Source organism: Asterias rubens, chromosome 11 (genome assembly GCF_902459465.1).
Source record: "Asterias rubens chromosome 11, eAstRub1.3, whole genome shotgun sequence".
Classification (NCBI taxonomy): Eukaryota; Metazoa; Echinodermata; class Asteroidea; order Forcipulatida; family Asteriidae; genus Asterias; species Asterias rubens.
In genome coordinates this window covers 10,688,246-10,706,657 of record NC_047072.1, presented here as the reverse complement: position 1 = coordinate 10,706,657, position 18,412 = coordinate 10,688,246, and the positions used below count along the sequence as shown (strand labels likewise).

The following is an 18,412-nucleotide window of genomic DNA, read 5'->3' as shown; positions in this document are numbered from 1 at the left end:
ACCGACAGTGTCCGATGGCTTTAAACTTCCGAATATTCTTCTGAATAGATAGGCCAATAACCTAATAATATTAAATTCGCTCGTTTAAAATACCAATGCCTAATAATGACTATACTCAAAAACCCAATCCAAAAGATAAGATAACACATTCAAACTGGGAACTAATAACAACATTGAGCAAGTTCGAGCAAGGGACTAGTATAGTTAATTGTAGACCTTTATCATGCTGCCTCCATCTTGGTCTTGTTCCTCGTATCGAATAGCAATAATGAATGCTAATTATCATTTTACAAATAGGTACCAGACTATTTTGTTCTTCCAGCCTCGGTTTGGACAACATTTATATCAATGGGAGAAATTCAAGAAGGCTGCACCATGATAAAGTTCTATTGTCGACCATATGGGCGATTTTGCCTGGTACCCAGGATGTATCTCATACATAAATCATGCAGGAATAATGAGTAGTGGTTGGAAAATGGTCGCAGCTTGAACTTGGCTTATGTACAGTGCATGCAGTCAACAGAAAGTAAGCTTTCCAAATGTGTTTTGATTGGTCCGAAGTGATTGTCAGTTCGCTCGTCCCCAGCGCCTTGCTTTAACTAAAGGCGCTGGGATGGGCAAACGTATCATGCACGCACATTGGTTTAATAATGCACAGTCCCATCATGCATCACACTCAACACTGCGCCATATTGCTATGCACTGCATACGTGACGTACTTCCTGAACAAGAATCTGTGCAAGCGATTAGCCCATCCCAGCGGTCCTGGATAGACTGGCCGTTGGGGCCTAGCGAAGATTGTCAGCTGCATGTTTACTTCGGACCAATCAAAACACAGATAAGGAAATATATAACGTCACTGCACGTGTATCCAATGACATCATTGTGTCCAATGACATCATTGGTTTGTAAAACCAATACCTGTCTTTCAATGCAGTAAGACAGGGGACCAGTTTAGAGTCCATTCAGCTCACACCGCACTTGGAAACATCGGACAAACGACAAAGTCCGGATCGTAGGTCTCAACGGAGAGGGAGTGCTCGGCGACGGCAGAGGGCGGGCTAGGGTGATTCTTGTTGTTCTTCGTCATCCGATCTGGCTTAGCGTATAACGCGTCCATCTCGTCGCCATCTTGTCTCCCATCGTCTGTCGTCACGACTGGTGAAGGGATGTCACCGGTGGTGGCGTTTTCGTCTTGGGCTGCGTCTTCGATCCTCACGTCGTGAACTCGGAACATCCACTCTGGAGTAGGTATGTTAACCATCACCTCGATGGTTTTCAGCCGAACCGAGTCTCCCAAAGCCAGATCCTGATGCGAATTGCTCAAAATCGACAGCCTCGGTGATTTTCTCCAGAGCCTCCCACCTTCAGCTGCGGGATCTCTTTTCTTAGTGTAGACTACGAACATGTACACCGTCGCCCCGACGACGAGCAGGGCACAGAGGGACAGAAGGCTGAACACTGCAGCGCTAGCACGGTGTGCGGTTCGACTGCCGTTTTCAGATGGGCTCTTCTTTTTCGGAGAGACTTTTCCCGCGCATTCGTTCATGCAATCTTGTGGGGCGTCGGTAACAAAGTTGATATCACTATAATGAATCTCCGCGGTCGTGTGGTTTTGTGTGGTTTCTATTGCCCCATCTTGCGTGGATTTCATGACTGGCTGTAAAAACGGGGTGGTCTCAGTCATTTCTTCGGTAACAAAGCTTATACCATTTCCCGCGGTCGTGTGGTTTTGTGTGGTTTCTATCGCCCCATCTTGCGTGGATTTCATGACTGGCTGCGAGATGGGCTTGGTCTCAGTCGTGTCTTGAAATGTCATGGCGATTGTAGTACTCATTGTAGAAACTTCAACAGTCTGGGATTCTGGGGATGTTGTCTGTTGACTCGTGATCTCAATTTGAGTTGTTGATACGTTTAGTTCTGCAGAGCTAAAAGTGTCCGTAGTCCCCGACGTGCTGTCTTGATTTCTGGCGGTCGTAGTACTGAGTGAAGAGACCTCTTCAGTCTTTGCTGCCGGGGTTGTTGACTGTTGAGTCGGGATTTGGGTTGTTGATAAGTGTAGTTCCGCCGATCTAAAAGTCCCACTAGTCCCTGATGTTCTGTCTTGGTTTCTGGCAATCGTAGTACTCAGTGAAGAGACCTCATCAGTCTTTGCTGCCGGTGTTGTTGGCTGTTGAGTCGGGATTTGGGTTGTTGATAAGTGTAGTTCCGCCGAGCTAAAAGTCCCACTAGTCCCTGATGTTCTGTCTTGGTTTCTGGCGATCGTAGTACTCAGTGAAGAGACCTCATCAGTCTTTGCTGCCGGGGTTGTTGGCTGTTGAGTCGGGATTTGGGTGTTGATAAGTGTAGTTCCGCCGAGCTAAAAGTCCCACTAGTCCCTGATGTTCTGTCTTGGTTTCTGGCGATCGTAGTACTGAGTGAAGAGACCTTCATCAGTCTTTGCTGCCGGGGTTGTTGGCTGTTGAGTCGGGATTTGGGTTGTTGATAAGTGTAGTTCCGCCGAGCTAAAAGTCCCACTAGTATGTTCTGTCTTGGTTTCCGTGGCGATCGTAGTACTAAGTGAAGAGACTTCAAGGGTCTGTGCTGCTGGGGATGTTTTCTGTTGACTTGTGAACTCCATTCGCGTCGTCGATACATGTAGTTCCGCTAAGTCAAAAGTCTTTGTTACCGCATTCTGAACGACGCAACGCACCATCATGCTGTTGTCCTCTGCAGTTAGCCTCGTGATGGTAAAAGTAGACGAGTCTCCGTTATTCACAACAGAAAACCTTCCATTACTCTCGATGGTACTATTTCCTGATCCGTACAGCCATCGATACCTCTGCACCGATGGGATGGCCGTTCCACGGCATCGGAAAGTCGCATTGCCCGCAATGACCGCGTTCAGGACGCTCGGGGTGACTTCGGCCCGTATGGGCACAGCAAGAGGTGTCACGCTGCAGTTCATGCCTTTCCGTGTTGTTGAAAATGATGACCCAACCAGGCAGGTGAACTCAGCAAAGTTGTCCGCTTCGGCAAGAGTCTTGACAAACGAGATGCCGTGTTCATTGGCCAGGTTGGCCTCTGGTTGGATGATCTGAAACGTACCGTCCATCCACGTCAGCATGTCAGGGGAGATGCCTCTTGGAGCGATGCAAGAGAAGGTGACGGTCTGCCCGAGAGTTGGGGCCTCGGGGTAGACACTGCAACTCATAGTTTCGTTGTTAGTTTCTTGCACCACGACGGTGAGACTGCCGGGTTCCGCTCGCCTTGTCCCGTCTTCGTCAGTAGCCCTACACTGGTACTGGCCAGAGTCAGCTACTTCTGCATTGGTAATCCTTAGGTTATATGTAAAGACACCACCGACGTTACTGGTGTCCAGAGAGTATCTTTCTGCACCGAACAGGTTCTGGACTGCCCATACGGACTGCCCATACGTTACAAAGAACCCACCACTTATCGTTGTCTTGTACCAATACATTATCATAGCCTCTTTGAAGTTTTTAGAATCAATCGAGCATTGCAGAATGACAGATTCACCGACATGAACAGTCACATTGCCGGGTGTGTCGATAAAACCAGCTGCCGTCAAAAACGGAAAAAACACGGCGAATGTAATTACAAGAGCACACCAACACAACGCCATTATTTTGGTGTGGAGTCAAGAACAGTCCAGTAGAAAAGAACAACTCTGGCCGACGTTTATTAAGTCTGTTAGGGAGTTTAAAAAGTTGAGTGTCTCTTCTTGAATGTTGTGCTGGGTTATAAATAAATAATGAACATTCTCGGCCTCGGCTTTGGATTCGGCTTCGGGCTCCGTTCTCTCATCTGAAGCCCTTATGGGCACGTATGCATAATATTATTGTCAAAAACAACCGCGGGGCCAAGCTAGCCTGAGCCATATCTGGAGCCAAGGTCGTGTATTCAAAAAGGGCTGGAGTTTTGTTTCGTATCCGGCTGCTGCTAACAGATGTTGGTTTGGGTACCAAATATCGTTCCATGTTTCCTGCTCATTGTCTTGGCAACTTAAATTCCAAGCCAGAAATAATAAACTGCCAGTTAGCAATCCGGAAAAAACATTAAAAATTGTTAAGGCTTTTCCTCATAGGGGAAGTTTTGCAGCTTGTTCTGAGTTGATTTGGCTCCAGACTAATGCGGATGGTTTCATGGACATTGTGTTGGACGCGGCCCAGCTTGTTCGTTTTCTACTTCTTCTCTCCACAAGTTCGTTAAAATTAAACAAAATAGAGATAAAAAAAGATGATGGAGAAGGCAAGATTGAGGAAGACAACGTTTCCTATAACCTAAAGGTTCAGTCGGCCGATAAAAACATTTATAAAAGGCTAGTACACAGGGGGAAAAGGGAAACACAATTTAAAGTATAAACAGTTAAAAACTGTGAGTTGTATGGGTTGAACCAAGAAGAAAACTGTTAAAGCCAGTGGACACTATTGGTAATTGTCAAAGACCAGTCTTCTTACTTGCTGTTTCTCAACATATGCATAAAATAACAAACCTGTGAAAATTTGAGCTCGATTGGTCGTCGGAGTTGCGAGATAACTATGAAAGAAAAAATCACCCTTGTCACACAAAGTCGTGTGCTTTCAGATGCTTGGTTTCGAGACCTCAAATTCTAAACTTGAGGTCTCGAAATCAAATTCGTGGAAAATTACTTCTTTCTCGAAAACTACTCTACTTCAGAGGGAGCTGTTTCTCACAATGTTTTGTACCACCAACCTCTCCCCATTACTCCTTACAAAGTAAGGTTTTATGCTAATAATTATTTTGAATAATTACCAATAGAGTCCACTGCCTGTAAAATTAAACACAATAGAGATATAAAAGATATGGAGAAGGCAAGATTGAGGAAGACAACGTTTCCTACAACCTAAAGGTTCAGTCGGCCGATAAAAACATTTATAAAAGGCTAGTACACAGGGGAAAAAGGGAAAATATTAAAATATAAACAGTTAAAAACTTTGAGTTGTATGGGCTGAATCAAGAAGAAAACTGTTGAGTGCTGCTTTGATTAAAGAGAAAGATGCCAAACGACAGAGAGGCAATGAGTTCCACAAGGCATGAGCGCTATAAAACAAAAAGGAATAATTTAAACTTCTAGATATATTATAGAAAAAGAAATTTTAAAATCAGGGAAATCAATGTTTAGACAATGTCCTGACACATCGGGTGACTTAGATATAAAGTCAGACTCATTGTTTAGTGTTCATTTCTTTTATTTCTGATTCTAGTCTCAAGGCACAATACTTCTGTAGCCCATTGAGCCAGTCACACTTGTGTGGTGGGGCTCACTGCGACTAGTATACTAAAACTAATTATTACAAATGTTTTCGTTTGTAATTAAAGACTTTGCGTAAAGACTGCACACCGAAAACAAAAGCTTTTCCGAAAAAGTGAATGTGCACATGGCAACGGCTGTTTAAAGTATATTTGCATGGAGAGTGTATGCATACTCAAACAGCCGTATAAAATGTCATTTGGCAAGCATGGCCTGCCTTCTTGCCAAAATGCTGCTGTACTTTTTCTCCCTTCAAAGTAAAGTCATCAAGTGGTGTCTGTTTGTGTAGGTTACATTTTGTTAAAAAAAAAAATGCTTTGTGATAATGCCTTTGTGAAAATTTCACACCCTTGCTACAATTTTTATGAACCCATGACCTTTGCAGTTCTAATAGATATACACACTAAAGAACCCGAATCCACCACAAACTAGATTGGAAAGTTTAAAAGGAAAAGGCACGATCTTAAGTAACATGCCACACAATTTCCAAATGGATGGGCGTTTTTCCAATCTCTGTATACAATGTAATATTAAGCATACTTAATGAAAGGTCAAATTACTGTTAACACATTGTAGCCAAATTGCTCAATACTTCCTTAATAACGTATTTATACACTATATCCTGACGATTAAGCTAGTCGAAAGTTGAGACCAATCCAAGAACTGACTCCGTGGTAGTGGAGTTAATTACGACCCTAAGCTTTAATTACGATCCCATAAGCTAAAGTAGTAGTCCCAGGCAATTGTCTATACCTTCCGCCCGGGTAATAGTTAAAAAGCAGGACAGTTCTTTTCAGAACTGAGAAGTCTCCCGAACATCCGATAATCTACTTCGCGGTAGTAGAATAAAGAAAGACAGTTCTCTAAGAACAAACTCTACCTGGCAAGTAACACATGGTGTTACAGCAAACCAAATATATATTGATACCTCACCATGCAACGCCTCAAATCCTATACACATTAATTTTGTATTTAAAGATGCTATGTCAGATTTTTGGCTGATTTGACCCAAAAGTTTTGATTTAAAATTCAATAGGTATTTTGATGGGGGTCGAGAAAGTTACCAGCTTCCATTTTAGCCATTGCTCGAAAACGTCCGCCAATTATAAGTAGCAGTGAAATAAAGTGCTCAAAATTTGTTTTTGTCGGGATCCCGACAATATATCACGTGACCAATTCTTACGTGTTTTATAAGAAACGAATGTTTGTCATGGTTCCTAACCATTAAAAGTAAAAGTTAAACTTGTTTTCGTTAGAGCGGGTGATACTCTTTGAATTACCATTCACATCTTTAATGGTATCAACTTGTCTCTTTCCAGCCTCATTTTGGGGAAGATCAACTTTTGTTGGTACATAAGAGAAAGAAGATGGCGGCCAGATAATGAAGGCATGTCAGCATTATTTTGTTTTACACCACAGTGAGGGGTTTAGTACTGTAATATCCCGATTTCTGGCTTGAGATGAGGCTACGTTATTAAAGACAGTGGACACTATTGGTATTGACTCAAAATAAGTATTAGCATAAAACCTTTCTTGGTGACGAGTAATGGGGAGAGGTTGATAGTATAAAACATCGTGATAAATGGCTCCCTCTTAAGTGACGTAGTTTTAGAGAAAGAAGTAATTTTCCGCGAGTTTGATTTGAGACCTCAGATTTAGAATTTGGGGTCTCGAAATCAAGAATCTGAAAGCACACAACTTCGTGTGACAAGGTCTTTTTTCTTTCATCTCGCAACTTCGACGACCAATTGAGCTCAAACTTTCACAGGTTTGTTGTGGTACGCATATAGTCTATGCATATAATATTGACAATTATCAATAGTGTCCAGTGTTTTTAAAGGGTATATGTACTTTTTCCTAACAAAAACACAATGTCCACAGATTTACATTAAACTTACACAGTTTGAAGATTATGATAGTAGAAAGCTTCCCTTGAAATTTGTACTTAATTTTCGTCTCAGTGTTAGCATGTAAAAACGTATTAACCAGTTATGCTATGGATTTGGTATAACATCATAACTGGTTAAGGGGATTTTACATGCTAAAATAATTTTGGTCTCATGAGACCAAAATTATTTTGTGACTTGTTTTACTCATTTCTCAAAAACTACACAACCTTAGTTAGTAATATTTGAAGGGAAGCTTTCCACTATTATTATCTTCAAACCCTGTAAGTTTAATGTAAATCTGTGGACATTTTGAAAAAGTACCCAGATCCTTTAATAACGCCGTTATGCAATTAATGCTCCCCTTTTAAAGGGGGGGGAAGAAAGCCCAAAATCCATATTATGTCTATACGGGCTCATTGGAGGATTATTTCAAAAACCGTTTGCAACGTAGTCTCTTACTCAAGCCAAAACTCCACTCGTTATTCTTTAAACTTCCGAAGATTCTTCTGAATAGCAAAAGGCCTATACACCTAATTATAATAATAATAATAATAAATTCGCTCGTTTAAAATACCAATGCCTAATAATGACTATACTCAAAACCTAATCCGCAACACATTCAAACCGGGAACTAGTAACAACCACATTGAGCAAGAGCAACTATACATATAAATATTAATAGTAAACTTGCGGGTACAACCATGGGTGAAAACTCTTTTGAGGGAGTGGTGGCTCTGAAAAGAGCCGGTTTGGTCTCGACGTTTCGAACAGTATACTCTGCTCGTCTTCGAAACGTCGAGACCAAACCGGATCTTTTCAGAGCCACCACTCCTTCAAAAGAGTTTTTACCCATGGTTGTACCCGCAAGTTTACTGTTAATATTTATATTTATAGTTGCTCTTATTCTCCACACCATGCAAAGCTTCAAACACCATTTAACATTGAGCAAGTTCGAGCAATAGACCTTTGTCATGCTGCCTCCATTTTGGTCATGTTCCTCGTATCAAATAGCAACAATGAATGCTAATTATCATTTTGCAAAAAAGGTACCATACTATTTTGTTCTTCCAGCCTCGGTTTGGAAACATTGATATCAATGGGAGAAATACAAGATGGCTACACCATGATAACGATCTATTGCGACCATTGGGCGATTTTGCCTGGTACCCCGGATTTTTTTCATACATGTAATCATGCAGGAACAATGAGTAGTGGTTGGAAAATGGTCGCAGCTCGAACTTGGCTTATGTACTCACAGTCACGTAGAAACATCGGCTAAACGACGTAGGGCTCAACGGAGAGGGAGTGTTCGGCGACGGCAGAGGGCGGGCTCTCAAGTGACAGAATCGCGTCGGAGCCGTCGGCTTGGGGGCTGCTATGGTGATTCTTGTTGTTCTTCTTCATCGGATCTGGCTTAGCGTATAACGCGTCCATCTCGTCGCCATCTTGTCTCCCATCGTCTGAAGTCACGACTGGTGAACGGATGTCACCGGTGGTGGCGTTTTCGTCTTGGGCTGCGTCTTCGTTTGTCACGTTGTGAACTCGGAACATCCACTCTGGAGTGGGTGTGTTAACCATCACCTTGATTGTTTTCAGCCGAACCGAGTCTCCCAAAGCCTTGTCGTGATGCGAATTGCTCAAAATCGACAGCCCCTGTGATTTGCTCCAGAGCCTCCTACCACAAACTGCGGTATCTCTTTTCTTAGTGTAGACTACGAACATGTACACCGTCGCCCCGACGACGAGCAGGGCACAGAGGGACAGAAGGCTGAACACTGCAGCGCTAGCACGGTGTGCGGTTCGACTGCCGTTTTCAGATGGGCTCTTCTGTTTCGGATAGATTTTTCCCGCACATTCTTTCACGCAATCTTGTGGGGCGTCGGTAACAAAGTTGATATCATTATCATGATTTTCCGCAGTCGTGTGGTTTTGTGAGGTTTCTATTGCCCCATCTTGCGTGGATTTCACGACTGGCAGTAAAAACGGGGTGGTCTCAGTCATTTCTTCGGCAACAAGGCTTATACCGTTTCCCGCGGTCGTGTGGTTTTGTGTGGTTTCTATTGCCCCATTTTGTGTGGATTTCATGGCTGGCTGCGAGATGGGCTTTGTCTTAGTCGTGTCTTGAAATGTCATGGCGATTGTAGTGCTCATTGTAGAAACTTCAACAGTCTGGTGGGATGCTGGGGATGTTGTCTGTTGACCCGTGATCTCAAGTTGATTTGTTGGTAAGTTTAGTTCTGCAGAGCTAAAAGTCCCCGTTGTACCCGACGTGCTGTTTTGATTTGTGGCGATCGTAGTACTGGGTGAAGAGACCCCATCAGTCTTTGCTGCCGGGGTTGTTGGCTGTTGAGTTGGGATTTGGGTTGTTGATAAGTGTAGTTCCGCCGAGCTAAAAGTCCCACTAGTCCCTGATGTTCTGTCTTGGTTTCTGGCGATCGTAGTACTGGGTGAAGAGACCCCATCAGTCTTTGCTGCCGGGGTTGTTGGCTGTTGAGTCGGGATTTGGGTTGTTGATAAGTGTAGTTCCGCCGAGCTAAAGGTCCCCGTTGTACCCGACGTGCTGTTTTGATTTCTGGCGATCGTAGTACTGGGTAAAGAGACCCCATCAGTCTTTGCTGCCGGGGTTGTTGGCTGTTGAGTCGGGATTTGGGTTGTTGATAAGTGTAGTTCCGCCGAGCTAAAAGTCCCCGTTGTACCCGACGTGCTGTTTTGATTTGTGGCGATCGTAGCACTGGGTGAAGAGACCCCATCAGTGTTTGCTGCCGGGGTTGTTGGCTGTTGAGTCGGGATTTGGGTTGTTGATAAGTGTAGTTCTGCCGAGCTAAAAGTCCCCGTTGTACCCGACGTGCTGTTTTGATTTGTGGCGATCGTAGCACTGGGTGAAGAGACCCCGTCAGTGTTTGCTGCCGGGGTTGTTGGCTGTTGAGTCGGGATTGGGGTTGTTGACATGATGGTTGTTGATAGTTCCGCCGAGCTAAAAGTCCCCGTTGTACCCGACGTGCTGTTTTGATTTGTGGCGATCGTAGTACTGGGTGAAGAGACCCCATCAGTCTTTGCTGCCGGGGTTGTTGGCTGTTGAGTCGGGATTTGGGTTGTTGATAAGTGTAGTTCCGCCGAGCTAAAAGTCCCCGTTGTACCCGACGTGCTGTTTTGATTTGTGGCGATCGTAGCACTGGGTGAAGAGACCCCATCAGTGTTTGCTGCCGGGGTTGTTGGCTGTTGAGTCGGGATTGGGGTTGTTGACATGATGGTTGTTGATAGTTCCGCCGAGCTAAAAGTCTCCGTTGTACCCGACGTGCTGTTTTGATTTGTGGCGATCGTAGTACTGGGTGAAGAGACCCCATCAGTCTTTGCTGCCGGGGTTGTTGGCTGTTGAGTCGGGATTTGGGTTGTTGACAGGATGGTTGTTGATAAGTGTAGTTCTGCCGAGCTAAAAGTCCCCGTTGTACCCGACGTGCTGTTTTGATTTGTGGCGATCGTAGTACTGGGTGAAGAGACCCCATCAGTCTTTGCTGCCGGGGTTGTTGGCTGTTGAGTCGGGATTTGGGTTGTTGATAAGTGTAGTTCCGCCGAGCTAAAAGTCCCCGTTGTACCCGACGTGCTGTTTTGATTTGTGGCGATCGTAGTACTGAGTAAAGAGACTTCATCAGTCTTTGCTGCCGGGGTTGTTGGCTGTTGAGTCGGGATTTGGGTTGTTGATAAGTGTAGTTCCGTCGTAGTACTCAGTGAAGAGACTTCATGGAGTTGGGTTGAAGGGGATGTTTTCTGTTGACTTGTGATCTCTGCTTGAGTTGTTGATACGTGTAGTTCTGCCAAGCCGAACGTCTTTGTTATTACATTCCTGACGACGCAACGCACCTTCATGCTGTTGTCCTCTGCAGTTAGCCTCGTGATGGTAAAAGTAGATGAGTCTCCGTTATTCACAACAGAAAACCTTCCCTTACTCTCAGATACCTTGATGGTACTATTTCCTGATCCGTACAGCCATCGATACCTCTGTACCGATGGGATGACCGTTCCACGGCATTGGAACGTCGCATTGCCCGCAATGATGGCGTTCAGCACGCTCGGGTTGACTACGGCTCGCATAGGCACAGCAAGAGGTGTCACGCTGCAGTGCATGCCGTTCCGTGTTGTTGAAAATGATGACCCAACCAGGCAGGTGAACTCTGCAAAGTTGTCCGCTTTGGCAAGAGTCTTGACAAACGAGATGCCGTGTTCATTGGTCAGGTTGGCCTCTGGTTGGATGATCTGAACCGTACCGCCCATCCACCACGTCAGCATGTCAGGGGAGATGTCTCTTGGAGCGATGCAAGAGAAGGTGACGGTCTGCCCGAGAGTTGGGGCCTCGGGGTAGATACTGCAACTCATAGTTTCGTTGTTAGTTTCTTGCACCGTGACGGTGAGACTGCCGGGTTCCGCTCGCCTTGTCCCGTCTCGGTCAATAGCCCTACATTGGTACTGGCCAGAGTCAGCGACTTCTGCATTGGTGATCGTTAGGTTATATGTAAAGACACCACCGACGTTACTGGTGTCCAGAGAGTATCTTTCTGCATCGATTCCTTTCGTCCGAACAGACTCGCCAACTGTAACATAGAAACCGCTGTGTATAGTTGACTTGTACCAATTCATTATCATAAACTTTTGAAAGTTGTTAGTATCCACCGAGCATTGCAGAATGGCAGTTTCACCGACATGAACAGTCACATTGCCGGGTGTGTCAATAAAACCAGCTGCCGTCAAAAACGGCAAAAACACGGCGAAGGCGATGACAAGAGCACACCAACACAACGCCATTTTTGGTGTGGAGTCAAGAACAGTCCAGTAGAAAAGAACAACTCTGGCCGTAGTTTGACTGTTAGGGAGTTTAAGAAATGAAGTGTCTCTTCTTGAATGTTGTGCTGGTTTATATGTGAATAAATACTGAACATTCTCGGCTTCGGCTTTGGATGCGGCTTCGGGATCCGTTCTCTCGTCTGGAGCCCTTAACATGTACGCGTAATTTTTTTTCGTATCCGGCTTCTGCTAACAGACGTGGTTTTTGTTACCAAATATCGTTAGATGTTTCCTGCTCAATGTCTTGGCAACTTGAAGTCCAAGCCAGAAATATTGGACTGCCATTTTGCAATTTAGGAAAAAAAAATTAAATTGTTTAGACTTTTCCTCATAGGGGAAGTTTTGCAGCTTGTTCTGAGTTGATTTGGTTCCAAACAAATGCGGATGGTTTCCTTGACATTCGTTTATTTCATTTCTCTCATAAAAGTTCATAAAAAGTACACACAAGAGAGATAAAAAAGATACCAAGAGGGCAAGACAAATGAGGAAAATGTGCTTAAAACCTTAAGGCCTTGTCCCACAAGGCAACTTTTACAGGCAACTTGGAGGCAACCAACCGCAGTGCATGCTACAGGACCACTATGGTAGCACATGAGTCATTTTTCAAATAATGTCTTACAATCCCCTATAAAAATATGTGAACATTCAAATTTTAATGGCTTTTCTTCTTTGAGGTTGCCTGGGGTCGATTTCACAAAGAGTTAGGACTAGTCCTAGGAGATATGAAAAACGTATAGCTAGTCCTAAGTGAGGACGAGTAACTTGGACTAGTCTTAACTCATTGTGAAATCCACCCCTGGAACTGGTTACCTGTAAGTTGCCTCGTGTGACAGGGGCATAAGGTTCAGTCTGCCGAGAAAAACGTTTATAAAAACGGTCTAGACATGCAATACCCATTCACATAATGGGGAATGAGGAAGAGGATGACAACCTTCAAATATACAGCCAACCGAGGTTGGAAAACCATGGAAAGCCGTAATTGAAATAAAAAACAATTAGCCAAAACTTGTAGAAATGTTACCCAATTATAAAAAGTAAATTTGAAAGCAAATCCACAAATCATAAGAGATATTTCAGCTCATTAAAAGACCCTGGACACTATTGTTAATTGTCAAAGACCAGTCTTCTCACCTGGTGTATCTCAACATATGCATCAAATAACAAACCTGTGAAAATTTGAGCTCAATCGGTCATCGAAGTTGCAAGATAACTATAGCCCTTTTCACACTACAGGTATTTCCCGGGAAATTCCCGGGAACTTTTTGTCGATCTGTTCACACTACAAAAAAATTCCCGGGAAATAGCTTATTCCCGGGAAATAATTAACCCTGCTCAGGGGTAGGGTTAAATGAGTTAACCCCGGTTTAACTTACCACACCTTTTGCTTCCACTGTGTTGAGACGTCATTAATCTCGAAAGGTCACAGACGTAAAAAATAGCGCGCCAAATAATTCGCGCGGTAACAATAGCCCTTTTTGGTTTTCTCCTTATGAAAGTGTTTACATTTAGGTACGAAAATAAAAGTGAATTACATCTGTAATTTACAAACAAATATATGAATTAAAAAAATCGATCACGTGAATGGAATTGGAATTGGAATAAACAGTTGGCGTGAACAAGCTTCCTTCTCGTTCACACGCGATGTGTGTACTTGGCCGTTGGTGGACTTGTGTTGTCCAGAGTCAGATTTGAGTTCTTCGATCGAAACTGCTGTCTACCACCTGACAGTAAATTTTTTAGTTAAATTTTTTGCTCAATTTCTTACGATGGGTAGAAGTGACCGATGCAGTGATGATGACATTTTGAAACTAGCTGCATTTTGGGCCGACGATGCAGTCCAAAAACAGCTAGATGGGCATAGACCTACAAGAAACGGGAAAAAATTCTCCAAATTGGCCGACTGCCTGCGTGAAGCTGGATATGAACGGACCCCTGCCCATTGCAGAAAAAACTGAAAACCTTGGGAAAAAAGACTATAGGTCGGTAGGATAATACACAATTAATATGCAGCCATTTTGGGTCGCATGTGGCAAGGATTTTGCAGCCGGCCGTGTGGCATTGTGGGAACGGACTTCCGTCCACAAACATTGGTAACTTCCGCATGGGCTGACCTGTTTACCACATTTCCTGGGGTTTGATCGTAAGTGTGAAACGACCGTTCATATTCCTGGGAAATCGTACTCCCGGGAATTACCAAATTGGGATAGTGAGAACGGATGCTGGGGTGGCGGTGGGTTTAAAAACTCCCGGGATTTACCCGGGAGTTTATTTCCCGGGAAATGCCTCTGTAGTGTGAAAAGGGCTTAAGAAAGAAAAAACACCCTTGTCACACGAAGTTGTGTGCTTTCAGATGCTTGATTTCGAGACGTCAAATTGTAAGATATCTCGAAATCAAATTCGTTGAAAATTACTTCTTTCTCGAAAACTAATCCACTTCAGAGGGAGCCGTTTCTCACAGTGTATGATACTACCAACTTCTTTCCTTTACTTGTTACCAAGTAAGGTTTTATGCTAGTAATTATTTTGAGTAATTACCAATAGTGTCCACTGCTTTTAATCTTTACAAAAACAAATAATTAATTTGGGCATAATTTGTTTTAGCACAAAAAACTGTTTTGCCAACATTTGACAGTCCATGCCAACCAGCGCAGTTTGTTTATCAACAAATTAGATAGATAGATAGATAGATAGATAGATAGATAGATATACACGTTTATTTAATGTTGCAAATAGTGTATTAGACACAAGCGCCCTCTATTGAATCAACCTCCTCCAGGGATGCGTTTTGGCGGCTGTAATCAATAATTGTTTCTGACGTCATAACCAAAACGGTTATGAGCTCCCAACTCGGTTATCGTTCAGTCTGAAGAGCAGAACCAACGACCAACAACCGAAACAGTTTACTGAACATCGGTCATTCTCCGTCCGTCTTCACCTTTCACCTACACTCATTTCCGTAGAGAGACACACGCAGTCGAATTCTACACCAACATTGCATGCAAGTACATGACTGTACATAATACACACGTGGACATAGCATGCAGACGACCGAAAGTAAGCTTTCCATATCTCTGTTTTGATTGGTCAGTCCGAGGTGATGTTTGTCAGCTGCACAAACATTCGGACCAATCAAAGCACAGATACGGAAGCTTTTAGTCAATTGTGACATCGTTGTATTTAATGAAATCACTGGATCTGAATAGCAAGTACCTGTCTTTCGTATAAAGAATTTGAAAAAAAACCCTTGTTGCATTTCTTTGTGTGATTTCAGATTTTTATTTAAGTGAAAAATTACCGCTTTCTCAAAAACTACGCTACTTCAGAGGGAGCAGCCATCCATTACTCATTAAAGTTTTTATACTAATAATTATTTTGAGTAATTACAAAAAGTGCCCGGTGCCCTTTCAACCTTGTTTACGGTCCTTCCAGCTATGTTATGACTTTTTCTTATATAACCTACGCCTTCATGATTAAAGAGGATTTCCTCACATAAGCTGATGTCCTTGTTAATATTCACAGGACATTGGGCAGGAAACACCTCACAAAATATGGCCCTCACAACAACCGCTCATGTCAGTTGAGGCCGGAAACAAAGCCAATATAATTGATAGTTATCCATTCCCCTCAACCAGGCAGTCACGAGAACGTATTGTATACAGACAGGACGAGTTTCATTTTCCAGTGGACTTTTCTAGAGACTCCACACCAAAGAGATGGCGTTGTGTTGGCGTGCTCTTGTCGTTACCTTCGCCGTGTTTTTGCCCTTCTCGACGGCGGCTGGTTTTATCGACACACCCGGCACTGTGGTCGTTCATGTCGGTGACACAGCCATTCTACAATGCTCGGTGGATCTTATCAACGTCCAAGGATCCATGACAATGTATTGGTACAAGGGTATGAGAAGTGGTGGTGGGGTCTATGTTACGATTGGCCAGTCCGTTCGGGCGAAAGGATTCGGTGCAGAAAGATACTCTCTGGACACCAGTAACGTCCGTGATGTCTTCACGTATAACTTAATGATCACCAACGCGGAAGTCGCTGATTCTGGCCAGTACCAGTGTGTGGCTGTCGACCAAGGCGGGACGAGTCGCACGGACCCAGGCAGCCTTAGTGTAGTGCAGGGGGCCAATAACGAACCGCTGCGTTGCAGCATCTACCCCGAGGCCCCAACTCTCGGGCAGACCGTCACCTTCTCTTGCATCGCTCCAAGAGGCATCTCCCCTGACATGCTGACGTGGTGGATGGACGGTACGGTTCAGATCCAACCAGAGGCCCACCTGGCCAATGAACACGGCATCTCGTTTGTCAAGACTCTTGCCGAAGCGGACAACTTTGCTGAGTTCACCTGCCTGGTTGGGTCGTCATTTTTAACAACACGGAAAGGCATGAACTGCAGCGTGACACCTCTTGCTGTGCCCATACGGGCCGAAGTCACCCCGAGCGTCCTGAACGCGGTCATTGCGGGCAATGCGACGTTCCGATGCCGTGGAACGGCCATCCCATCGGTGCAGAGGTATCGATGGCTGTACGGATCGGGAGATAGTACCATCAAGATAGCTGAGAGTAAGGGAAGGTTTTCTGTTGTGAATAACGGAGACTCGTCTACTTTGACCATCACGAGGCTAACTGCAGAGGACAACAGCATGATGGTGCGTTGCGTCGTCATGAATGTAATAACAAAGACGTTCGGCTTGGCAGAACTACACGTATCATCAACTCAAGCGGAGATCACAAATCAACAGACAACAACCCCAACAGCCCAGCCTGATGAAGTCTCTTTACTCAGTACTACGATCGCCAGAAACCAAGACACTACGTCAGGGACTACGCCTGGAGTAACATATCAGGTATCCACCAAAGCTGAGGTAGCAGATACCACAGGAACTCACGCGACCACGGAACATGGTACCGGTGTTGTTATTAACGTGCACGGGTGCGTGGAGAACTGCGGCGAAAAACTTTCCCCACAGCAGAACCCATCGGATAACAGCGCTGAATCTGGGAACGGTACGGTCGCTGCAGTGATCAGCCTCTTGGCAATCTGCGCCCTGGTCATCGTGGCGATCGTCTACTTAGTCTACAAGAAGAAAGGGGGTCCCAAAGGTGGCCGGGTACTCAAGAGAAAATTGCAGAAGAACAAAGCCATCGAGCGTTTGAGATCGCTGAGGCTGTCGACAGTGAGCACTTCAAATCAGGACTTGGTGACGCGTGACTCGGTTCGGCTGAAAACCATCGAGGTGATTGTTAACCCACCGCCTCCCGTGTGGAAGTTCCGAGTTCACGACGTGAGGATCGAAGGAGCAGCCCGAGACGAAGACGCCACCCCCGGTGACAACCCTACACCAGTTGTGACGTCAGATGACGTGAGACAAGATGGCGACGAGGTGGACGCACTGTACGCGAAGTCAGATCTGACGAAGAAAAAGAGGAAGAAACACCATGGTAGACCACAAGCTGACGGCATCGACGCGCATCTGCCTGTGGAGAGCCCGCCCTCTGCCGTCGGTGCCCACTATCTCTCCGTGGATACCGACGATGCCGACTATGATGGATTCTCGGATGCTTCCACGTGGGATATGAGCAGCGTGGACTCGGGCTGTGAAGAGACAGACGAAATACACGAGGACAGAGATGTTACATACGCAGAACTAGACCTAGCTACGGGCGGCGAAGTGGGCAAAACATGTCCACTGCAAACTGAAACGGTCGATTATGCAGACATCACAATATCTGACGAGACTATACGTCAATAGCATTCATGTTTATTTGCCCATTTCACAAGACAACTTTAAAACGAATTTTTCCATAAGGCAACCGATAGGTTAAGGTGCACTGTACATATTTGTTGTTTATATAAAGTAAAGTTTAAACACACAATATTCTGGTAACAAGCACGAAATTTAAACAATCAAAACAACTTACAATCAACCAACATACTACCAAGACAGTGCAAAGGTCAACGAATAGCATTAACAATATTAATTATGGTACAAAGAAAGGAAGTAGAGTGCACCAGTTTTTTGTTTTATTTAGCTGTGAGTTTTCACACAATTGCTTACGGTAATTTGCCTCTATATGTTGATCTACTTATAAATGGGTAACTTGGGTAAAATGGGTAAATGAGGAAAATTGTTTGTTTGGTGTAAAGGATAACGGTACTTTTTGTAACACAAAACACAATGTCCACATATTTACATTAAACTTACACCGTTTGAAGATAATGATAGTAGGAAGCGCACCTTAAAATATTAGTTGCTGAGGTGCTGTAGTTTTTGAGAAATGAATAAAACAATGTCATAAAAAAAAAATTACACGCTAAAATAATTTTCGTCTCATGATTACTGAGACGAAAATTATTTTCCTGACATTGTTTTACTAATTTCTCAAAAACTTCAGCACCTCAGCAAGTATT

General features: G+C 44.2%; 3 protein-coding genes across 3 annotated transcripts; 1 reads left to right on the top strand and 2 right to left on the bottom strand.

The window, feature by feature from the left end:
• Positions 1-663: 663 nt before the first annotated feature.
• Positions 664-2,327, bottom strand: LOC117296877. Its single transcript, XM_033779974.1, has one exon. It carries the CDS (start codon positions 1,835-1,837, stop codon positions 971-973), a length of 867 nt encoding a protein of 288 aa, XP_033635865.1. The 5' UTR covers positions 1,838-2,327; the 3' UTR covers positions 664-970.
• Positions 2,328-2,371: 44 nt separating this feature from the next.
• LOC117296693 (basement membrane-specific heparan sulfate proteoglycan core protein-like) lies at positions 2,372-3,669 on the bottom strand. The gene has a single exon (XM_033779734.1). The coding sequence runs from the start codon at positions 3,623-3,625 to the stop codon at positions 2,372-2,374; it is 1,254 nt and encodes a 417-aa protein (XP_033635625.1). The 5' UTR covers positions 3,626-3,669.
• An 11,976-nt stretch (positions 3,670-15,645) lies between these two features.
• LOC117297018 (hemicentin-1-like) lies at positions 15,646-18,201 on the top strand. Its single transcript, XM_033780139.1, has one exon. The coding sequence runs from the start codon at positions 15,714-15,716 to the stop codon at positions 17,751-17,753; it is 2,040 nt and encodes a 679-aa protein (XP_033636030.1). The 5' UTR covers positions 15,646-15,713; the 3' UTR covers positions 17,754-18,201.
• Positions 18,202-18,412: the final 211 nt, after the last annotated feature.